The 21710-nt window shown below is 36.5% G+C and overlaps 1 protein-coding gene across 2 annotated transcripts in view; it reads right to left on the bottom strand.

Annotated features, from left to right (window-relative positions):
- The window catches only part of LOC122792527 (calmodulin-like protein 8), a 348672-nt gene that overhangs the window by 218970 nt on the left and 107992 nt on the right, over window positions 1-21710 (bottom strand). For both annotated transcript variants that reach the window (XM_044060272.1, XM_044060271.1), the window contains exon 2: window positions 8753-8806. In XM_044060272.1, coding sequence (XP_043916207.1) covers window positions 8753-8806 — 54 coding nt within the window. The remainder of the gene's footprint in view (window positions 1-8752; window positions 8807-21710) is intronic.

The following is a 21710-nucleotide window of genomic DNA, read 5'->3' as shown; positions in this document are numbered from 1 at the left end:
CTGTTACTTAACACTATAATGATATTAAATCATTTTATGTTTCTTTATTTTTGAGGTGTGCAAGCCAAAACCAGTGGTTTGTGGCTGTCAAAGTTTGCAGATGACTGCAAGCTAGGTGCTGTCTTAAATTCCCCAGTGATATGAACATCCTCCAAGAGGGCCTTACTCAAACTAATGACTTGTGCCAGAAGCATGGTCTCAGACCGAATGCCAAGAAATGTATCATTATCCCCTTTGGGAAAAATGGTGCCACCACTAATTATTACATTAATACCAAAGTGCTAAGTATGCAGTCAGTCATGAGGGGCTTGGGCACCCAGGCTGAAAGAAAACTGACTTTTGACCATCACGTTGCCTCTGTTGCACGTAAGGCTTTCTACATGGCCCTTTTCATAAGTAAGAGTATTTCATCCAGGAACAAGGAGGTCATAACAACCCTGTACTCCTCCCTTGTTAGACCCATTTTTGAATACAATGCCCCCTTTGGCATGTACCTTGCCAAGCACATGCAGCAGCTGGAGAGACCACAGAGGTTCCTGACCAGGAACATCCAGGGTGTCAAACACCGATCCTATAAAGATAGGCTAAAAGCCCTATCCCTCTACTCAGCCTCATACAGACTGCTCAGAGGTGACCTATGTCTGGCATACAATGCCATCTCAGACTCAGCCTTGATGGAGTTTCTGCATATCCACAAGTCAAACTCCACTCGCGTGACCTACACACAAGGCTTTGACCTGGTCTGTGATGTTAATAAAACTTACTGGCAGGATAGATTTGATTTGTGTCCCAAAGACTCCCCCATCTGTGGAATCCACTTTCTCTCCATGTCAAGCAGAGTACCTCACTAGCCCTCTTTAAGAGGAATCTGGACAACTGGATGGGAAACAGAAAATATCCCCCTGGTATCCCACCTGTGTCCCTGCTGGACAGGGGAAACAAGTGCTAACTTTGTGGGAACATGGGTTAAATTCTTGGCTAGGCTTATAAGGGCCTCTGGGCGAATAGCCTAGTATCGTCCTATGAACCTATAAACATCTTTAGTGGTTTCTCCCTTACATAGTCACTTCAAGTTATCTTCTTAGAGTGAACCATTTTTTTGTCAGTCAAAGGGGAATTCTATTTGTACCAGTCATGCACTTCATCTCTAGATCTGCAATATGCTTGATTCCTCTTTCTCGTTTGATACCAAATGCCACTAGTTTGGTTCAGTAAATGTTTTCTCCTAATATTATCCAGCCATCCTAACTCTGTTTGGGTAATCGCCCTTTACAGAGGCAGTTAACTATACATTGCTAATTAAGAGCCAGTTGCAGGTGTCATCCATGAACATTGCCAGATAATCTGAAAAATAATAATTATTAATGTAGCCCATCTCTAGCAAGTTTGCATACCATCTGTACATTCTTTTAATCTTTGATGTTTTCTTGGCTTGCTTCAGATTTGGATTTAAAGGCAGAATACCTTTTACACAGCAGAAACATCTTTCCTTGTGGCTTACCATTCAACATCACTGCTTGCTGCTGTGCAGATGCCGATGAGTCTTCATTTATTAATCACTTTTGAGATTCTCTCCCATAGATTTCATTTAGGACCCAGGTACATCTTATGGTAATTCAAATGATTTTGGGCCATTAGGGAAGAAAACTTTAAGCGTGGCAGGATATAGCAAATTAAGCTTCAGTCCCTTCTGCTTAAATTTATTCTGGGTATGATAAAAATTCTGCTCTCTTTTTCCTAGTTGGGGCTAAATAGTCTTTCTCTCATACATTAATGTCTTTTCTGGCCTCCAGGGAGAAGGTAGGATCCATTTTTTGAGGGAAAAGGTAGCGAATCTGACCAAAATCTGTATATCCCTTCTGTGGTGCCTAGCTGTCAAGTGTGCCTCCTCCAGCCAACTTTCAGCTTGGGCAAGCCCACTCCACTAGCTTGGATCATGCAAAATGTAAGAAGTCCCTTCTCTCTATCCTCTTCAGCAGACCATTTATAAGAAGGTTTATGCTATGTCTTCTTAATCTATTACCATGGCATTAAGAAGGTCCAGCCTTGTTTCATTTACCTCTAATTTTGATTTCAACACTTCATTTTCATTCAGCAATGCTTGAAGTATGTCTGAATGTTCACTAACTGCTTCTATCAGTTCTTTCATTTGTAAATAGCTGTCCTTCAAGTAAGTGTCTAGTTTAGAGGTCATAGATCAGTAGTGTGACTTCAGCTTCATTTTCTCCTATTGAGCAGGCTTTATATATCACTGCCATAACTGGTCTCTTGTGCATGAGTTTTATGCTGTTTAGGCTTTACTTCCCTTTCCTGTTCTTTTGTCTTGTCTCACATGTCAATGTGTGTGTACATTTGCATATGTTTATTAATTACTTAGCTGCTCATCACTCAAATCTCATTTATTTTATCAATGCAACCAGGAACCCTGTCCTGATGATGTGTTTACAAGTGTGGCATAACTGGAAGTCACATTTCCTCAGATTTAGGGTGTAACAAGATGTACTTCTATTTTTACCACGTTTTATACAGCTGCAGTAAATTTTCCAATGTAGCCTATGGACATGGAAGGCATGGACTGTCCCAGATACAACTGTATTTCCTCAAGGTTTTCTGTTCAGAGTAATGTGGATTCCTGCCCTGTGTCAAAATGACATCCAGAAACAGAACATGCCTACTGCCATTGCAGGAATGGCAACTATATACATGGGTGGTCCCACATCATGGGTACCACATAAAAGGGCTCTTGTCAATAATATGCAGCTCTCTATGTTATTGAGTAAGGATATAGCATGTATGACCTTCCATCAGCTTAAATATATATATATATATATATATATATATATATATATATATATATATATATATTTTTTTTTTTTTTTTTGATATTACAGGTTCTCATGCCTGAAGGTGACTGTCACTGAGTGTTGGTGAAGGGTTCTTTCTTTGACTGGGTTATGCATGTGTGTTTTCAGGGGTGCTGTGTTTTCAGATTCCCCACAGTGGATATAAGCTTGGCTGATGCCAAAGAACTGTTTATGCCTGATTATGATGGCAAACAGATTTTGGCACAGTCAGGGGTCATGGTGTAAGTGGTAGCCTTGGGACAGATGTTGGTATATCCCCTCATCTTCCATGGGAAAACACTTTAGGATAGGATGAGGCTGATCCACCAGTCCAGGGAGCAAACTCCTCTTCAGAGGAAGGGCCATCCTTAGTTAACACCAGCTTCAAGACTGAGCAGGACATCAGGTCTAAGCTTGTCCATTGCCTGCCAGACCATGGGTACTTCAGTCTTCTGATATGTGTGCCTCTATGGGCGCTACATAAAAATTGTGCATGAACATTATACAGTGAGAAGCAGAGAACCATACAGCAAAGATATTAATGCATGTTCTGGGATCATAATGGAGTGTACCACCAGAGACATCCTGACAGTGTAAGTCTGGTATTTAGCAGTCTAAACACATATATGACAATACTTAAGTCTATTACAGGTCAGTGGTTTGCACCATTTTAATTTGTTGGATCACAAAGCATAAAATAAAAAAAAATGTAATAAAACAAATAGCAACCGCTTTCATTCTTTCTGCAGAACTTCATCAGACCAGGTTGCAATCAATCATGCAATCATTAAATAGTTCCTTAAAATCACATGACTCATTAGAATACATCTCATGAATTAACCCTTTCTTTTTCAGCACAATTTTAAAAGTCTCTATCGTTCATTCAAGGAAAAGCACATGCATTTAATCTGATCTGCCAAGAGTACTCTTTCCAGTCAAGTTCATCTCCTGCTTCACTTCTAAATTCATAATTGTAAACTTGATTAATCACAGAAAATTTAAAATTAACATTTGTCAAGTTATTCAAATGCTTGTGGCATGCATGCTTTGCCAGAGCATTACTTAGATCTGCCTTTTCAATAGCTCTCAGATGCTTATAAATTATTTTGCAAAAATTCCCTTGTAGTTCTCAAGATATAAAAAGCTGAACACAGCTTACATAAAACTACATACGCTGCATATTTGGATTTATAATGAAATTTGTCATGCAGTCTTACTTCATGATTTCTTGCTGCTAACAAAATTTGCTGTCCACTATAATATGATCACAAAAATTACAGCTCACACGCTGGTTGTTAATATTTTTGTATTGTATTTCTATAAAAAATATTCTTTCAAATGTCTACCCTGTTTTGAAACAAAGACTGGTTCATCACCTATTACACGTTTTAAATCTTCAAAGTTCATAAGGGACTTCCAATTATTTTTCACTATCTGTCATATACTTTTTTCATCTAGGGAATTCTCAACAAAACAAGCCAGTGAAAAATTCTTATCTTTACCTACTCTCAGGGTATTCTTACCTTGGTTGAACCTTCCTATTATATTCTCATAACTTCTTTCTTTCATAACACTATCTACTACATTTTTAGGATACCCCCTCTTATAAAATGTTTTTGAAGCTTCACATTCTCTTGCAAAAAATTATATTCATCACTTAATCGATTAATTCTCATTAACTGATTTTTCACTGTATTCTTTTTAAGACTCAAATCATGCATACTGTTGAAGTGCAAATAACTGTTACTCTGCACTTCCTTTTTATATATTTTAACTTTCAACTTATCTGCAGATCTATAAACTGTTAAATCTAAATAATTAATGCTGTACTTACCCTTTTTACGTGTAAACCTTTGATATTCAGTCACAGTGTTTAAATAATTCATGAAATTCATGAAATCTAAAAAAGAACTTTTTGTACCGCTCTACCCAAAAAACAAATAATCTATAAAATATTTATACATAACAACATCCTTAAAATATTCTGACATAAATATATTCCTTCTCCTAGGTGACTATAAAATATTTGTCTAGCTGGTGGTCATTGCCGCCACCATTGCTACACCATTCACTTGTTAATACATTTCATTACCAAATACAAAAAAATATATATGTTAAAACTACATCTAGTAATTCCATCAACAAGCTACTTTATCTGAAAATCTTTTTGATACACACAGCTCCCTATTCACTAGATCCAAACCTTCAACATTGTGAAGCTTCTTCTTCTTTTGGCTTTTCCCAGTTAGGGGTCACCACAACGGATTACCTGTCTGCTCATGATTGGCAGTGGAGTTTTACAGTGTCGAGTTGCCAGCCCGGCGCCCAACCTTCCATTGAACTCATACACATGCACACACTCATGCCTAGGGCTAATATAGAGTAACCAATCCACGTACAGTATGTCTTTGGGATGTGGGAGGAAACCGGAGCACCCAGAGGAAACCCACGCGACCACAGGGAGGACATGCAGACTCTACACAGAAGGCACGCCAGCCGAGGTTTGAACCAGAGAACCTCTTGAACAGTATATAATGAGATTATGTCAGTTGTCACCAATATCATAGACCCCTCCAAAGTTATATTCTCTAAGCTTTTTTTTTAATTCATAAGAATCTTTTACATATGAGTCACTTTGATGTACTACAGTCTGTAAAAGCTTATCAACATAAATCGCCATAACTTCAGTTTTACACCCTTGACTCACCACTATTGGTCTGAAACACTTTTGAACTTTGGGAAGCCCAAAAAACCTACCCAATTTTGAATTCCAAATTCTAAAATATTCCGCTGTCTTTTCATCGATCAACCTTTCTAAAGCTCATTCTTCAATACATGAATCAGTCATATTGTACACTCTATTTACTTGTGTCTATTCAACATTTTTATAATAATTTGTATCATTCAACATAAGTGTTAGCTGCTCACAATAATAATTATAATCCATCACCACTATTGCATTTCTTTTATCAGCTTTTGTTATATATAATTCTTTATTATTCTTTAATTCGTATAAAGCCTTTCTTTCAGTCATCATTAAATTATAAAATTTCACATTTCTTTTATTACCTAGTAAAGATCTAATGCAATACTCACCATGTCAAAAGAAATGTCTCAAGTACGGGCTTTAAAAGAGGGTTGAAAACACTCAGTTTTCTAAGCAATTCCTAGATATTATTATTATTCTTAAAATAACATTTCAAATTAAGTTTTCTGACATTGTCCTTCAGGGAAATAATTGCAGAGATTAAATCAGGCCTAGATGAGGGCACAAAGGTTAGACCTTTACTTAAAAGTCTTAAATTTTCACCAGTTAAAATAGTGCTAGACAAATTAGCTATTTTGAATGAATCCATTACATTATCTTTGAAATTTGATATCTCTTTTATTTCTTCCAAAATCTCTTGTTCCCTCGGTATTGATTCAGATAACAATTTGTTTGCTTGTTCACAAATCCCATTTTCTTCCAACTCAAAAACGTTTTGTTTGGAGCTTGCAGTATAGTTTTGTTGAACCCAAGAGTGGTCTTTAGTTTATGTGAACATTTTAATTTGTGTCATTAGCCATGGCACCAGGGCATATCCAGCATTACCAATAAAATGACCCTGTGGAAAAAAATCACTTCACATAAACCACCAGTGTAAGTCATATGTGTGTCAGATGTGGACAATGTGGACACTGCATATGTGGCCTACTGAACTGCTGTCACATTGTGCATTATACTTTCTGCATTACAAATTACCTGGCAGATGACAAAATGAAATGCTTAAAGCTAATATACCATTCTTATTTGTCACCATGTGGATTCTTGTAGACAAAGTTGGTGCAGGCAATGGCTTCCAATACCTCAGGGAAATAAGTTATGTAATAAAATACCTGCATGCTATTGCTTGCCTCCTTTGTGATATCAAGAAACTGGCAAAATGCCCTTGAGGCAGATGCCTAGGATATACCTTCTATGTCCTCTGTTGGTCAATGGATTATCCCTGCACCTACTATGCTCAGAGCTTGGTGTCCATAGGAATGGGTACTTAATGCAACCTTGGGCCTTCATATGATGGTGACATATCTCAACCATTTTCTGCATGATACCTCTATCTACATAGCCGTGGACCACTATTTCTGTGTTATACATCACAAACTATTTTGAGTATGGATGGATGACATAGCAGCACCAAGGGAGAAGGACCACACTTCAGTGACTACTGGCAGTGAGAACAGTGTCTTGCATGTAGACATTTACAAATGTGTCTGCTAATCCATATATTTTTTTGTGGTCTCCTTCTCACAACTACAGGATTTACTGTGATCAGCAACTCTGAAATTAGCATCTTATCAAATGAAATATATCTGTTTCTGAATCATGCTGTCGTATGGTTTACCTTCATTTGCATCTACTATAGCATGTATTTGTAATTGCATATTATGCAAGTCACAGCATTGTGTAACCTATCTTGACTGTGCTCAGTATGTTTGTAAATTGCCCCACATGGTGAATAGCAATCGCTATTTTGTATGCAGATGTAGCTACTGTGATGTGCAAAATGTTTCTGTACCCCTGGAACTGTTTGTTGTTAGTTCAGTCAGGTTTAGAACTTATTAACATACATATGCAGAATGAAAGTTTAACCTTTGTATATAAGTCATGAACATATGTGCTTTATACTGAAGATCACTTGTTAAAAAAAAAAAAAAAAAAAAAAATATATATATATATATATATCTATATATCTATATATATATATATATATATATATATATATATATATATATATATCTATATATATATATATATATATGTGTGTGTGTGTGTGTGTGTATATATATATATATATATATATATATATATATATATATATATATATATATATATATATATATATATATATATATATATATATATATATATATATATATATATATATATTTATATGGGTCCCCTTCAAATGGTCGACTTTTCAGAAAGTCGGCTTTCATATGGCCGAGATCATATGATCGACTTTCGAAAAGCTGATCATGGGGTACCGCTATCTCCATACAGTGCGGAATAGGAAAATTTCTTTCTTCCGCACTATTGTGCGATTTCGGACTTGGTATATTTAAGTTATGGGGGTGTGGAGATGCCTGCAGAAGTGCAGGGGGGCTTGGCTCCCTGCTAACAGTTGAAAGGTAAGTGTTTGTTGTGTGTTTTGTGTTTTTTTTACATGGTCGGCTTTTCAAAAGTTAGTCATATGGTCTTGGCTATATGAAAGTCGACTTTCTACAAAGATGACCCATATATATATATATATATATATATATATATATATATATATATATATATATATATATATATATATGTATATTTGGATATATATATATATATATATATATATATATATATATATATATATATATATATACAGACTTTTGGCTTTTCCCAGTTAGGGGTTGCCACAGAGGATCACTGGTCCACTATTGATTGGCAGTGGATTTTTATGGTGTTGAGTTGCCAGCCCGGCACCCAGCCTTCACAGAAGACACACATATTCACATGCCCCCAGCATGTCTTTAAAGATATTTAAAGATAGGTTACACATACATATATACATTTTATTTTACTTAAAGAATTGCGACTTATAAACATTATGGCTTTTGAGTCAATATCTTGAAAGCAATATACATAACAAAATGTATTCTTTAAGCTGGAAAAGGTTGACAGTGCATCTACATTACATCATTAAAGTCACAACCTTATAATACTTAGGAAATGAAAAATACAAATGTACATAGCACAGTTTTTATATATTTTCTAATCATAACTGGGTAATGGCTTTGCAATGCATGTGTTTTGGCTGAAATTTGTTTCTGTTACATACTACTGAGATAATTAGTTTCCATATTAAAAAGAAATCTTAATGTTTACTCACCCCATCCAGCAGTGGAAAATCTTTTTTGCATTCTTTTTCTTGAAAATTTGTAGACTGTAGAAGATGAAAATAATATTACTACAAATAACATAATTTTCAGTTAAGAACAGACATTTCCAAAAATATTCTGCACATTACTAATTTGATTTTAAAAGCAACCTACAGCAGTCAAATAGACTATTAAATATCTGCTGGGGCAGAACAACTTTAACTGATACAAGTTATACAAATTTTGGTACATTCTCAATGAGTATGATTAAAATCTTTAAACAGAAACATACAATGCTGTGAGGCATTTAGTTCCCAACATCTTTTTATGCTGATGGTGAAGTAACAACAGAATACCAATTTCATTTTTATCTTGCATTTAAGAAATTTGAAATCGTATGTGTGTGTATATATATATATATATATATATATATATATATATATATATATATATATATATATATATTATGTATGTGTTTTTCAAAACTGATGGGAATATCATGGCACTCTGGAAAAAGTCCTGAATGTATGAATCTGTACTAGGTGCCAGTAGATGACTGTTTGCTTCAATGGGTTCATAGCTAAATACTTGGTAATCCATATGCAGAATATTACAAGCATAGCCCATAACCTGATGACAGAATCAGATAAACCATGTACCTTGTGTCTGTGAGGTGACACCCATCACAAAAGTATGAATGTGGGCATGCATCAATCCTGCTACCTCTTTCATGTTAAGTAAGAGATCTGCCACTTAAACTAATTCTCCTCACTATATAATTGAGGTTCTTGGATTGGTGGACTACAGTGGAGAACCTTGGGTATTTGAAATCCCAGATTCTACCTCCTTCACTGCTCTTTTTGTTTGGGTGAACAGCAGACAATTATAAGATCATCCCCTCTGAAAATCCTAGCAAGATCATAGCAGTTTTTGTACTGTATTAATTAAAGCACAGTACATCTTCTGATCCAAAAAAGGCAGGAGCTTGTTATAAACCTACTACATATTTTGGCTACCTCAGTTGTATTTATAGTTACTTAATTTTAATTTGTTTAGCAGGGTAGAACACTGTTCCATATGAACAAAGTCAAGTTAATGTTGGACAACAACACGATAAACAGATGAATGGTACATTGATACAGCAGATGAAAATATAAGTCAGCTGTAGTATTGTAAATACTGCATATGTATGTTATGGTAGTCAAAAACTCATACTGAGCACTGCTGCAAACTGTATAGACTTAAAAGAGTAAAATAATAAAATAATCGCATTGGTAAGACAATATTAAGAAGCAGGGAATGGGTTGCACTACAGTGGGGAAAATAATACAGTTGCACAATATCAAAATGAAAACAAACTATAGGCAAATCATGTACATGTACAGTATGAGAAAGAAAGCTCTGCAATAGCTTACAAAAACAACATTTAAAAACAGAGAATGTGCACAGCTTGCATAGGTATATACAGTGCTGCTCATTCATTAGAAGTAAACATACAATACTATATAATAGAAGGAGAGAGACAGAAAGATAACATTGAAAATGATACTTTAATATTATATGTGATTTCTAGTAATTACAATAATGAAAAGAAGAGGCAGCTTAACAATGGAAATAATAGGGGAGGTGGTCGGTTATGTAATGTTTTATGATATGTTAGTAGTAAAGCGACTATGAATGCATTTAAGAACGAGAAGTAAACTAATTAAGAAAATGAGAATGATTGAGGACTTCTTGGAATGTTATAAGGCATATTAATTTTGGATAGATGAAGAAAGAACATGGTGAAACCGTGACAGAAGCTGAACTGTGAGGTAGTGATTGATTAATTAGGGAGAAGAACAGATTGACTCTTGCCACTTAGAGCCCATTATTGATGTAATTTATGTAAACAAAGTTAATCCTTGTGAATTAGTGAGTATCTTTATGATCTGTTGAAGAAAAAGAGAGGGAGTGGAAAAGAAGAGTAGTTGAAGAAAAGGTAGAATGGCCACAAAATGTATTTTTGCTAGGAGCAGAGCCAATTTATGCTTAGATGTTATTTTAGTAGTTACTTAAAGGCATGTGATTTGTCTGTCTGTTTTATTTTCAGGGGGATAGAGTTCCAATTTTTAGTGACTTGGTGGGAGTATAGAGAATCTCCAGAGAGTGGCTTGATTTGGACATGGAGAGGAATGATTTGCTACTTGACTGTAGTAGTCTAAAACAAGAGTATGATTGGAGCACATTTGTAATGGGCATTTTTCAGTAAAATTAATTAAGTTGTGAACTATCTTGAGTTGCGAGTACATAAAGTAGTGGTGGAGTTCTAGCCACTGTACATTTCAAAGGACTATGAAGTGATGGGTTTGTAGTGGAGTATTTTCTAAAACGTTTGCTCTTTTATTGTAACATGTATCCCAGATCTCCCTATGTATTGAACCACTTAAAAACACAAGTTTACTCATAAGTATTTTAACTAGCCATACTACTCATTGCTAAAATTCTATGGATGACACCACCCCATTATATATCTACTTCCTGCAGTTTATGAGCTCCTGCAGTCTTGCTAGTTTATCTCTATCCTCATAGTGGAAAACCTGAAATTGAAGTTATTGACTGCCATATCATCTGCTTTCTCACTTAGAAATATGTGCTTATAGTCAAGGCTCATGGCCAAATATTAGAAAACTTCTTGGCCTGCGTTCAAATTTCAAACCAAATCAGTATGGCACTCTGTTTCTGAGATCATCATAGCTGTAGTGTATCTTATTGATATTCTACTTAATGTTATAGATGACATTCTCATAGCCTGAGTGGTGTCATTTGACATTTCTTAGACCATTGACTCACTGAATCACATTTGTTCCTCAGCATGTTACTAGTGGCAATGATTGCCTTGTTCAGCACCCACCTTTTTGAATTTATGATACTCTGTCTCAGACATTTACATTCATCTGTGGTAGATCACTAAGAATGAATTCTGAGGCTGCTTCTTTTATCAGACTTTGTAAATTCTACTTTTTATCTCTTTGTCTACTTGTATAGCTATCTAGTTATTTTTATTTATTTATTTATGGATTTAATGCATGGGGAATTTGAGTTGCCTTTTTTGGTTCCAGTTCATGCACTCAGTTTTTATGATATGAATACTGTATAATATGAAAACTATTAAGTCAGTCATAAAGAAACACAAGTCATAAACAGAGTATGACGTAACATGATTCTCCAGTAATGACCAATTAACTATAGTGTCATAACAACAGTCAGAAAGAAAGATAAACACTGTAGAGAAACAAGTAGGTCTAACAAGTGTGTATGCCTGACTAACCAGCAGAAATCAAATAACAGAGTTTGCATCATTGCATATTTATCCACATTTTTATACATTCATATTATATAAATGATCTGCTACTTAAAAATGGAGGCAACATCTTTATCTTCTTGAGATGACTTACATAACTTTGCTGTTTGCTCAGACATATTTTTACCTGTGCCTAGCTTATGGAACATTGGCATCTGTTAATGAGATCCTTACTTTTTGTAAATAAAATATGAAAAGCTTCATTTATGTTTATGACCAAAGTATAAGAATCACCTTGGATTCCTTCAGAGAAACAACTGACACTTCAAATATTGCCTTACTACTAGCCTCTGGGCTGCATTAAAAAAAAAAAAGAGTTCAAACTGCATTCTAGTTTGCCTATGCACCCATATGGCTACTTCTTGGACTACTAAATCAGAGATTCTCTAGCTGCTGGTAGGTACAGGGAGTGCAAGATCCAGATAAGATATGAGTTATAATTCCTCCTTATAGAATCTTCTCATTTATACACATTAATTGTGCATTTTTGTTAGGTTTGCTTGTTTCATTTTTTTTCAGGCACAATGTTGAAATAATTGTATTTAATTTTTAAATGTTTGGGTTAGTGAACTATGTTTATTGGCTGGAGGCTATATGCATCGTAATGGTGAACTGATAATCATTGGCTTTTACCCTTTAAAGAGTCATGCTGAGGCTGTAACTACCACAGTAATGTTTAATGACTGGTTTATTTTAAAGCTAAACAGTATTTTTTGCAATCCTAAACAGTATTTTTGATATGCTAATGTAGTCCAGTTGGTGCCAGCATTACTATAAAGAAAGGGTTATTGGTACTTGAGGGATATGATTAGTTCTTGAAAATATTGGCTTTGTGGCTGCATGCATAGCATTCTTCATCAAGTTTCAATTACTTGCATTAGAAGGCACTAGAGTTATTAAGACCAGCTGACCCTCGTATATCATTTAGTGACTTCAGTGCAGATTTCAAACAAGCACCACCACACAAAAATTGGTGGCAGCTGTGTGGACTGTAAAACCATAACTTCTTTTCACTGCAGCCCATTTATTCATGATCAAGGTTACCAAAAGTCAGCCATGTTTCAGTAAAATTTTCCATCAATGTAGTACAAAGAAACATTGTTATTAAGATAAATTACATTAACCTGTGTTTGAAGCAGTGAAGTAGTGAAAAGGTTAACTATAGAAATAAGCTACTGATGTAACCTAGATCATTTGTGGCTTTCCATTTCTACTTTTAACATTTCCTAGATTATTCCAAGTTGATTTCCAGCTTTACTTAAATTTCTGCCATATTATTTCATTTTGCTTAATGGTATCTGTGAAGAAATTAGATACTGTCATCTGTGCTAGCATGTCTGGCTGAAGTTTTGTACATAATGTCAGATTAACCTGTGTATTATATGACAGCATGACTAGCTATGATTTAGTAAATGAGTTCTTACATGTTGATTTATAATCTGTATAGAATGTTTTAAAAATTTGAACAGTGTTCCTTTACATTTCTAATTGTACATATTTGTGAAGAAGATTCTAAAAGCAGACTGTCTCAGAATCAGCTGATCTGCAGATGATGTCATCATAATGTTGACAGTTGCTATGTGTTACTGTCAGAGGCTTAAAGACAGAATGGAACTTTAGTAAACAACTGTTGGTTGATTTTCAAAATATGAAATGAAAATTAGAATTGGAACAGTTATGACAATTAAGCTAGGCAATAAAAGAGCCTGCTGAAGTCAGTTACAGTAGTTGCCAGTTGCAGTTGTATTGTGAAGTGGACACCCAAAATGAATCACCAAGAACTGCAAGCCTGCCTTTGCTCTGTTGTAATAATAATTTAGTTTAGATCAGGGACAGTGTTCTTTAGTCAGACAGAAGAATTATAACTAATCAGAGTTTTTCTAAATGTTGGATTTATATCCTTCAGTATTGATTTCATTTTCCTGGTGAGTAAGTTCTGTCTGTTTATTGGATATTACTGTTTTATATTTTTTAATCATCTGCTCATTATTAAATATTTTTATTAACTTACAATGTGGCTGGTCAATTAGTGTTTTCTTTAGTGATTTGAGAGTGCTTATACCTGCTTTGATAACTTCCTGGGCCACTCTGAAAGCCTGGCTGTTTTAGGTCATTTGCTGCTATTTGTTTTAATATCTAATTTTCATATCTGGACATCCCATTAAAGGGAATTAATTGGACACCCCTTTAAAAGGGCATGTAGGCTCTCTGATTGGTGGCATCATGTTTCCATATTATTTTGGGAAGGGGCATGTGAAAAACTAAGGGGCTGCCAGCCCAGCCAGATAGAATTTTATAAATAATTTTAGGTCATTGTAAATATTAATATGATCCACAGGCTTATTTCACAAATGTAAAGAAAACTGTTATGTGTTGAGCTTTAAAAATGTAACCACAGAGCACTCTGCTGGAAGAAAGCTGATAAGTAAAGAATTTTACAACTGTGTATGATCTCAAGCTTGGAGACAGGATGTCTGGGTTAGGAAATTCTTTCTATTGTCCTGAGACATAATTACTAGGTTTCACATGTAAAGTGTATTTTATTGTTGTGGCTTCCTGGCAGGTGCAGATCAAAAAGAAATGTTAACATTTTGAGTTAGGTGAGCCTGGGAAACTTCAGCAGAGGTGTCAAGAATGATGTAATCTGAAATGACTCAGCAGTAATGTGTATTATCAATTTAAGGGCTATATCAGGAAGAAAGATCAGCATTTTGTATTTGTCTTCAGACTTGACAACATCATCCACACTTCTCATCTGTAGTTGCTTGTTTTGTAAGTAGAATTTAGAACAGTAATTTCTCTTAGGGATAGATTGGAATATAGCCAGATTAGTCTAGCTGTTTTCTATATTTATGTGAGACTATCCTACAATGTTGTTTTAAAGTATTTCCTGTGATTTCTGAACTCTCTAGTGTTACTGTGTTGAATGAATAAGTATTGTCTTGTGTTTTTATTATTTATTATTAAATATGTTAAACCTTTCAACTGTGGCTGTTTTGTGTAGAGATAATTTAAGCTCTTAGAGTACTTGCATGTAATTGGTGATACTGTATAAGCCACTCCAATAGCCTTAGCCCTGGGTTACACTTATTATTTGGATAACAGTAATATTACACCGTGGAATTGCACAACCTTTGGTAAGGGCCTTTATAGTAGCTGATAAGAGTAGTTGGTGGCAGTGGATTGCTAGTCTGGGTAGAAGGGGGCATAGCTAGTGAACCTATGCCAGCCTTCCCCAGGAGTGTCTGTGTGTTTGTATATAAACCAAATCTCAAAGTGTGTGCATGTGTCAGCTACTTGGGCAGGGAAATGAAGTGCTGGTTGGACAGAGAGGGTACTGAAAGTTTTGGCTTGACTACTCAGCTGAGATCTGAATCCTATTGCTGTGCTAGTGGGGAGTCTTACTGGGGATCTGGAGAGAAAGGGAGAAACCATCCCCAGACTGACTGTGATCTCTGTGTGCTCTTAAGGGAGATAGTAATTTACTGTATGTGTATTTGTTATCCTACCAATGTGGACATACCCTACTGGTGTTAATGATGAGGACTTAGGCTCCTTGATTACTGGGCCAGTGCACTGGCATCACAGGGTACAGCTGGAAACTTGTTTTGGTCTTTCCCATAAGTCTTTGGTTATGTGAGATTTAATTTAATTAATTGTGTGTGCATTAAAGGTCTTAAACTGGGACACATTGCAAGTGTGTAATAAAGAGTTACATTAGGGGTGAACAGAAGTGTACAGTCCATTCCCAGGTTACAGAGTGTGTTCTTGTTGTGCTCTTAGCTGAAACAGTGAAATTTTACTCCTGTTTAAGTGAAGGTCTCCTACTGGAGTTAGTAGTGAGGACTGAAGCTCCTTAGTTACTGACCCAGGATAGTAAGGGACATCACATTATTGTTGGCATTCCGGTGCAATATTAAATGGATGTCACAGTTTCCTTTGTTCATTGCTATCTCTTAGAGTTGTTATTATAACAGTTGTATGTGGCAGTTCAAGTAACTTAAAATGTACTGAATTCTGCATGCATAATAAAATGAATCTTGTATGCAGTCAGAACAGACCATCTAATCTTTGCTTATGCTTCAAAAAACATTTTCCATCCTTTCTTAATCACTTCTCTGTACTAAAATTAAAAAAAAGCTTAGATGTTATATAGTTTATATAGGGTGCACTCCTGTGTGTGCCATCCTTTAGATGACATGTTAAACCAAGGTCACATCTGCTTACGTTGGTGATATCAATAGATCGAGTGATAGATGTAAAAGATCTCATGGCACCAATCAGAAAGAGTAGGGAAAGCTCCCCGATTCCCTGGACAAATTTCCCCAGAAGTATAAATACCATTTGAAATCAACACTTAATAGAGGTCATTAGCCTAGTGGGACTAACCTAGTCAACGAAAAGATAAATTAAAAAAGAAATAGAATATTCCTGCAAGCATCAGATAAATAGCTACTTCTCCTATACAGGGAAAATATATAATCTAATAATGACCTGTGACTTTAGAACAGAAAAAAAATTTCTGCTTTGACAAGAAACTGGCTAGTAGAAGAAGAAAGGTATCCCCTAGCCCCAACATTTAGAAATAAGAAGCAAAATGTAAAAGGTGAGTTGTCCTACAAGCAGCAGCACCATGGAGTGGGGACAATTCAGAGACACACTTATCGTGTCCTTTAGCCCATGCAAGTGTACATATGATGAGCTGTAAATGAGTGGCGTTATTACACAGAGAAAGTGACAGTGGATGCAACTGAAGGTAAAAAATAATATGGCAGAGCAATTTAGAAATGTTTTAAAGATGCTCAATAAGCTGCGACTGCAAGTACATGATAACATCCTTGTGGACAAAGAAAGAGACCACATCATGACGTGAATGGCAGCTGCAGGATTCATGGAAATATACATTTTTTAAGGACATCCTCAGAGCAGTAGCGATGAAGGTGCACATCATCACTTTCTAAATCACAGCATGAACTGACTGCATCTAAAATTTCATTCCTATTACACAGAAATAGTGGACCACTATCATGTGGTCTGAGACACTATGTGCAAGCTGGTACAGATATTTTACCTCCACATACAGATTTTTAGGATGCATGGAGCACCAATTTCTATGGACATTAAAGTATGTGTAGCATTTAGAATTCTGACTGCAGAAATGTTCAGGCAATCAATTGGGGACACAGTGAGTATAACCAAGGAATGTGATTCAAGGATACTGCACCAGTTTCTTGATGCCATGCTATAGCATGAGGAGGAGTATATGTGGTTCATGTGTCATAGATGAGACAGTCAACAAGATGTAGGCATTTTAAGAAACAAACAGTCTGATATTCTGAGGTTCTGTGTATCACTGACACCATCCAAATTGCCATCAAAGTCCCAGTTGTGGACACAGAGACAAAAGACAACCAAAATGGATTCCACTGCATCAACTGCAGGGTAGTCTGCAATGCACAGAGTATAAAATGCAATGTGTCAGTATGGCCCCACTCATCAGTTCTCATATCTGACTCACATGAGACTTATATTAGTAATTTGTGCATGGTGACTTCTTTAAGGGTTATCTTGTTGGTGATGCAAGATATTTACTGAATCCATGGTTTATGACACCCACAAGAAACCCACAGATAATAGCAGAGGATTCATAGAACACTGTACTATTGCAGACATGAAACATCATCAAATATGAGTTTACATTGGAGAGGGTCACATCTGCTGTTTTGATGTGCCTAACAACACCCTGCAGCATGCACCAGAAACATGCAATAAAATATATTAAGTATACAGTGTTGTGCAACATGTTTGAGGAGATGTGGAGGTTGTGGTGCTATGAGACATAGCATTACCTGACTTTGGGTCTAGCAGTGGATGAAGATTGGTCATGAAACTGAGGGATGCCTATAGTGTGTGGCTGTATAGGGGAACCTTTATGATACAGAATCCCCTTGGCACCTTCAGAAGTGCTACATAAATGGGATAAGACCTCATTGAGTTCATCACACAGAATATGTACTTCACCAGTCATGTCTGAAATGAATGTTGCGATATGAACATGTGCCTACATGACTATCCTATATGTGCATTGTGTGACAGCAATGGATACACACAGTTTAGTTGTGCATCAGGAAACAATGTGCTGACAGCCACCAGTACACTGGCCCCTAATAGGATCTGCCTGCACTAACTGATCTCTGAAGTGTAGGAAGTAATGTTGCATCCTCTTCTGTATCAGCCAGATCTTGTCCTACTATGATATGCTACAAATGAGGAGTGGGTTGCACAGGCAATGCAGCAATGTCTGTGGAAGGTGGAGTGATAAAGCCTCCTTGTTACCTGTGCCTGACAGCACTACTGTGGCTCAAACTACAGTCTCAGGCTGTGGAGGGCAGAATCGTCAGGCTCAGATATGTCCCCAGCTTCAGGCATATCAACTTCCACAGTGGAGAACCCAGATACAGAATTATTTTTAAATGCAGGGAGACACTCCTCAGTGTATTGGCGATACTATGTGACACTTCTGGAACCTAGTGAGGTTGCGGCTAAAAACAGAATGGCATGTGAAAATTATAGGCCACATACCTTGTGCAGACTGAATTTGCAGCTGAAGATATGATCTGCCTGCAGAAACAGAATGACCATACTCAGTATAGCTCTGAATATGGCTCCAACTTGTTGCAAACTCATTTTGCATTTACACACGCACACACACATATATATATATATATATATATATATATATATATATATATATATATGAATACTCATCGAGTCCATCACCCACTCACCCCATAATGCTCTGTAACATTCTGCACTAATGTCAAGTTTGCTACTGGGTATGATGGTGCTATTGTGCACCTCCAGACAGAGTTGTCAGGACCAATTCCATATCAGTTCAGGATAACTATCTAGGAGGACTCCTACTCATTACCATCTACTCCTCTATAAGGTAGGTAGCACTGTTATGGGCATGACAAGTCAAGTGATATGTCTGTTGACATGTCCAGTTATGGCCTCTGACAATGTTTACCTGTGCATCAGACTCCACCAGACTTGCTTGCAGAAGGTCTAATCACTTTTGTCCTTAAGGAGATGGACCATCCATGCTTACAAAATGCCTAGAGGAAGATGTCTTTCTTGCTTGGGAAAGTGTCTTCATTCTCTGCTTCTCTTTTGGAACCATTTTGTTTTGAATACATAAGGACAGAGATATTTTAGACTATTGACCTGTGGAATCCCATGTAACAGTATCTGACCACACTGTACACAGGTACCCTAAACTGTGCAACACCTGATACAGAAAGATGCACTGATCACTTGTAAGGGTGTTTGTCATTTGGCAGCAGTCAAGAACTGATCATAGGGCATACTTCCAGTGCAGCATGTACCTGTGAAAACTGCTGTAGCAGTCTTAGTGTCTGGATTCTGACCTATGAACTGTGTGTCATAATCGCACAACATCCCATCTATGGCTTCCACCCCACAGGTGGCTTGCTGCAGCTAAAGTCTACTGAACCCTGTCTGTCCCTCTTAGTGCTGCACTGTATTGCCTATGTACTGGCATCCTTTTTAATGTCACCTAACCAACCCTTGACACACATTGTCAATCACAAAATAGGAGTGCCAGCAGCATGACTACAGTACAATGGTATGAGGACCCAGGCATTTGTAGGTGTGCATCACAACATGAGGATCAGACCTAGTATAAGGCAGCACTGTGAGTGTCCCTAAAACCCTTAAGATCTGCAGCCCAGGATACCACATTGCACAAAAGTATTTTAAAAATGAACTCCTACCACCAAGTAATATCAGAGAAGCATAGTTAGATACTTAATTTCAACCACTCTCAGACAACAACAACAGATTGGAGCATTTGTAAAGGCAAATACCCCTCCCAAACCCATCACACCAGACAAAAGCATTTGGAAATTTATATTATCTCCAATTTAACCTAACAGAAAAACAAGTATCAGAAGACATTGCCCTCCTTACAAACACCACTAGGGATACACGTAAAAAAAAAAACACCCCCCACACAGCTCTCACCAAAGAAAAAGGAGACAAGCTGATAGCTTCAGAATATTATCTTCACCTAACTCCACGCAACATAAACAAAGTCTTAATGGAAAACTGTTAAAAGGAAAAGAATCTAAGTATGGCATGGATAGATTACACAAAATCATTTGACTGCAACCCACATTCATGGATAAAATATGCTTAAAAATGAATAAGATACACCTACACCCTATACTGATTAATTACATTACAGTGACCATGGCAAACAACTTTGCAGTTAAGCCATGATAAAGGACAAATGATTATTCCAGGGATAAAAATCCAAAGGGGGGGGGGGTATTCCAGGGTGACTCTCTGTCATCGCTGCTCTTTTGCCTTGCCCTTAACCCATTAAGCTGTCTGTTCACAGATTAGGTCATGGTTATAATCTAGCTCCCAGAAAGTAACAACATGTAAAGACTTCATCTTTTCTTTGTCGATGATTTAAAACTTTATTTATTTTATTTTATTTATTTAACATTTGTTAACCAGGCTGGTCCAGCTGGATATATTTCCATTTTCAGTGGAGGCCCGGGGAGAAAAGCTCCAATTTCAACAACCACTGTATAGCTCATCAGATGAGGAACTGAAAGCACAACTGCAAGTAGTCAAAACTTTTCCAGATGATATAAAAATGTCATCTGGCCTTGATAAATGTGCAAAATCAACCTTTAAAGCAGAAAAGCTGCAGCGCCAACAAAACATCAGCTTGGGACAAGAATGTGATAAAAAAGAACTTGAGCAAGAAGGAGTGTATAAATATTTGAGAACTGATGAAGGATCAACAATAAAACATGAACAGATGTGAATAAAACTCAGTAAGGAATATTTTAGATGACTTAAATTAATCCTGAAACCAGCACTGACATCTAGTAACAAAGTTCAAACGAAAAACCAATTTGCTCGTCCTGTCCTAACTTACAGTTTTGGATTGATTGACTGGCCCCAAAAGGTGTTGGATATATCAGACAAGAAAACAAGAAGGATGCTTCATGCTCATCAAGTGATTTATAAAAATCAGTGCATCCCAAGATTATATATTCCCCATTCCGAAGGAGGTATGGGCTTTATTGAAATTGATTACATGTATAGATCTGCAATCGTGGGACTGCATACATATCTGATGACCTCACAAGACCCAGACATAGTGAAAGTTTTGAAACATGAGGAGAATAAATCTAAGATGACTTCCCTTCTTAGTCTAGCAGAGGTATATCGGCATCAAGCGGGAATGGAAATCAAACCAGAAGTAGATAAAAATCATGCATCAACTGAATGTGCCAAAAAACAAAAGAAAGAATATAAGGTGAATGATCAGATGAGAAGACAAGAAATGTGGAAAATACATAAATATAGTAGTAAGGAATAGCTTCATGTTGATCAGGATAAAACACAGGAATGGTTAAGGGGAAGACAAATTCAACCCAAAAGATGAAAGGTTAATATTGACGGCCCAAGGCAGTCGACTACGTACACGTTGGTTTACAAAGTCCATTGAACATGTGGGAGAAACAGACAAATGTAGGTTTTTGTTAAACAGAATTGGAAACAGTTGCCCACCTTGTTGCTGG

Source organism: Protopterus annectens, chromosome 1.part0 (genome assembly GCF_019279795.1).
Source record: "Protopterus annectens isolate FY-2018-M chromosome 1.part0, PAN1.0, whole genome shotgun sequence".
In the NCBI taxonomy this organism is placed as follows: Eukaryota; Metazoa; Chordata; order Ceratodontiformes; family Protopteridae; genus Protopterus; species Protopterus annectens.
Note: the sequence above shows the minus strand (reverse complement) of the source record. Positions and strands in the feature narration are given on the sequence as shown.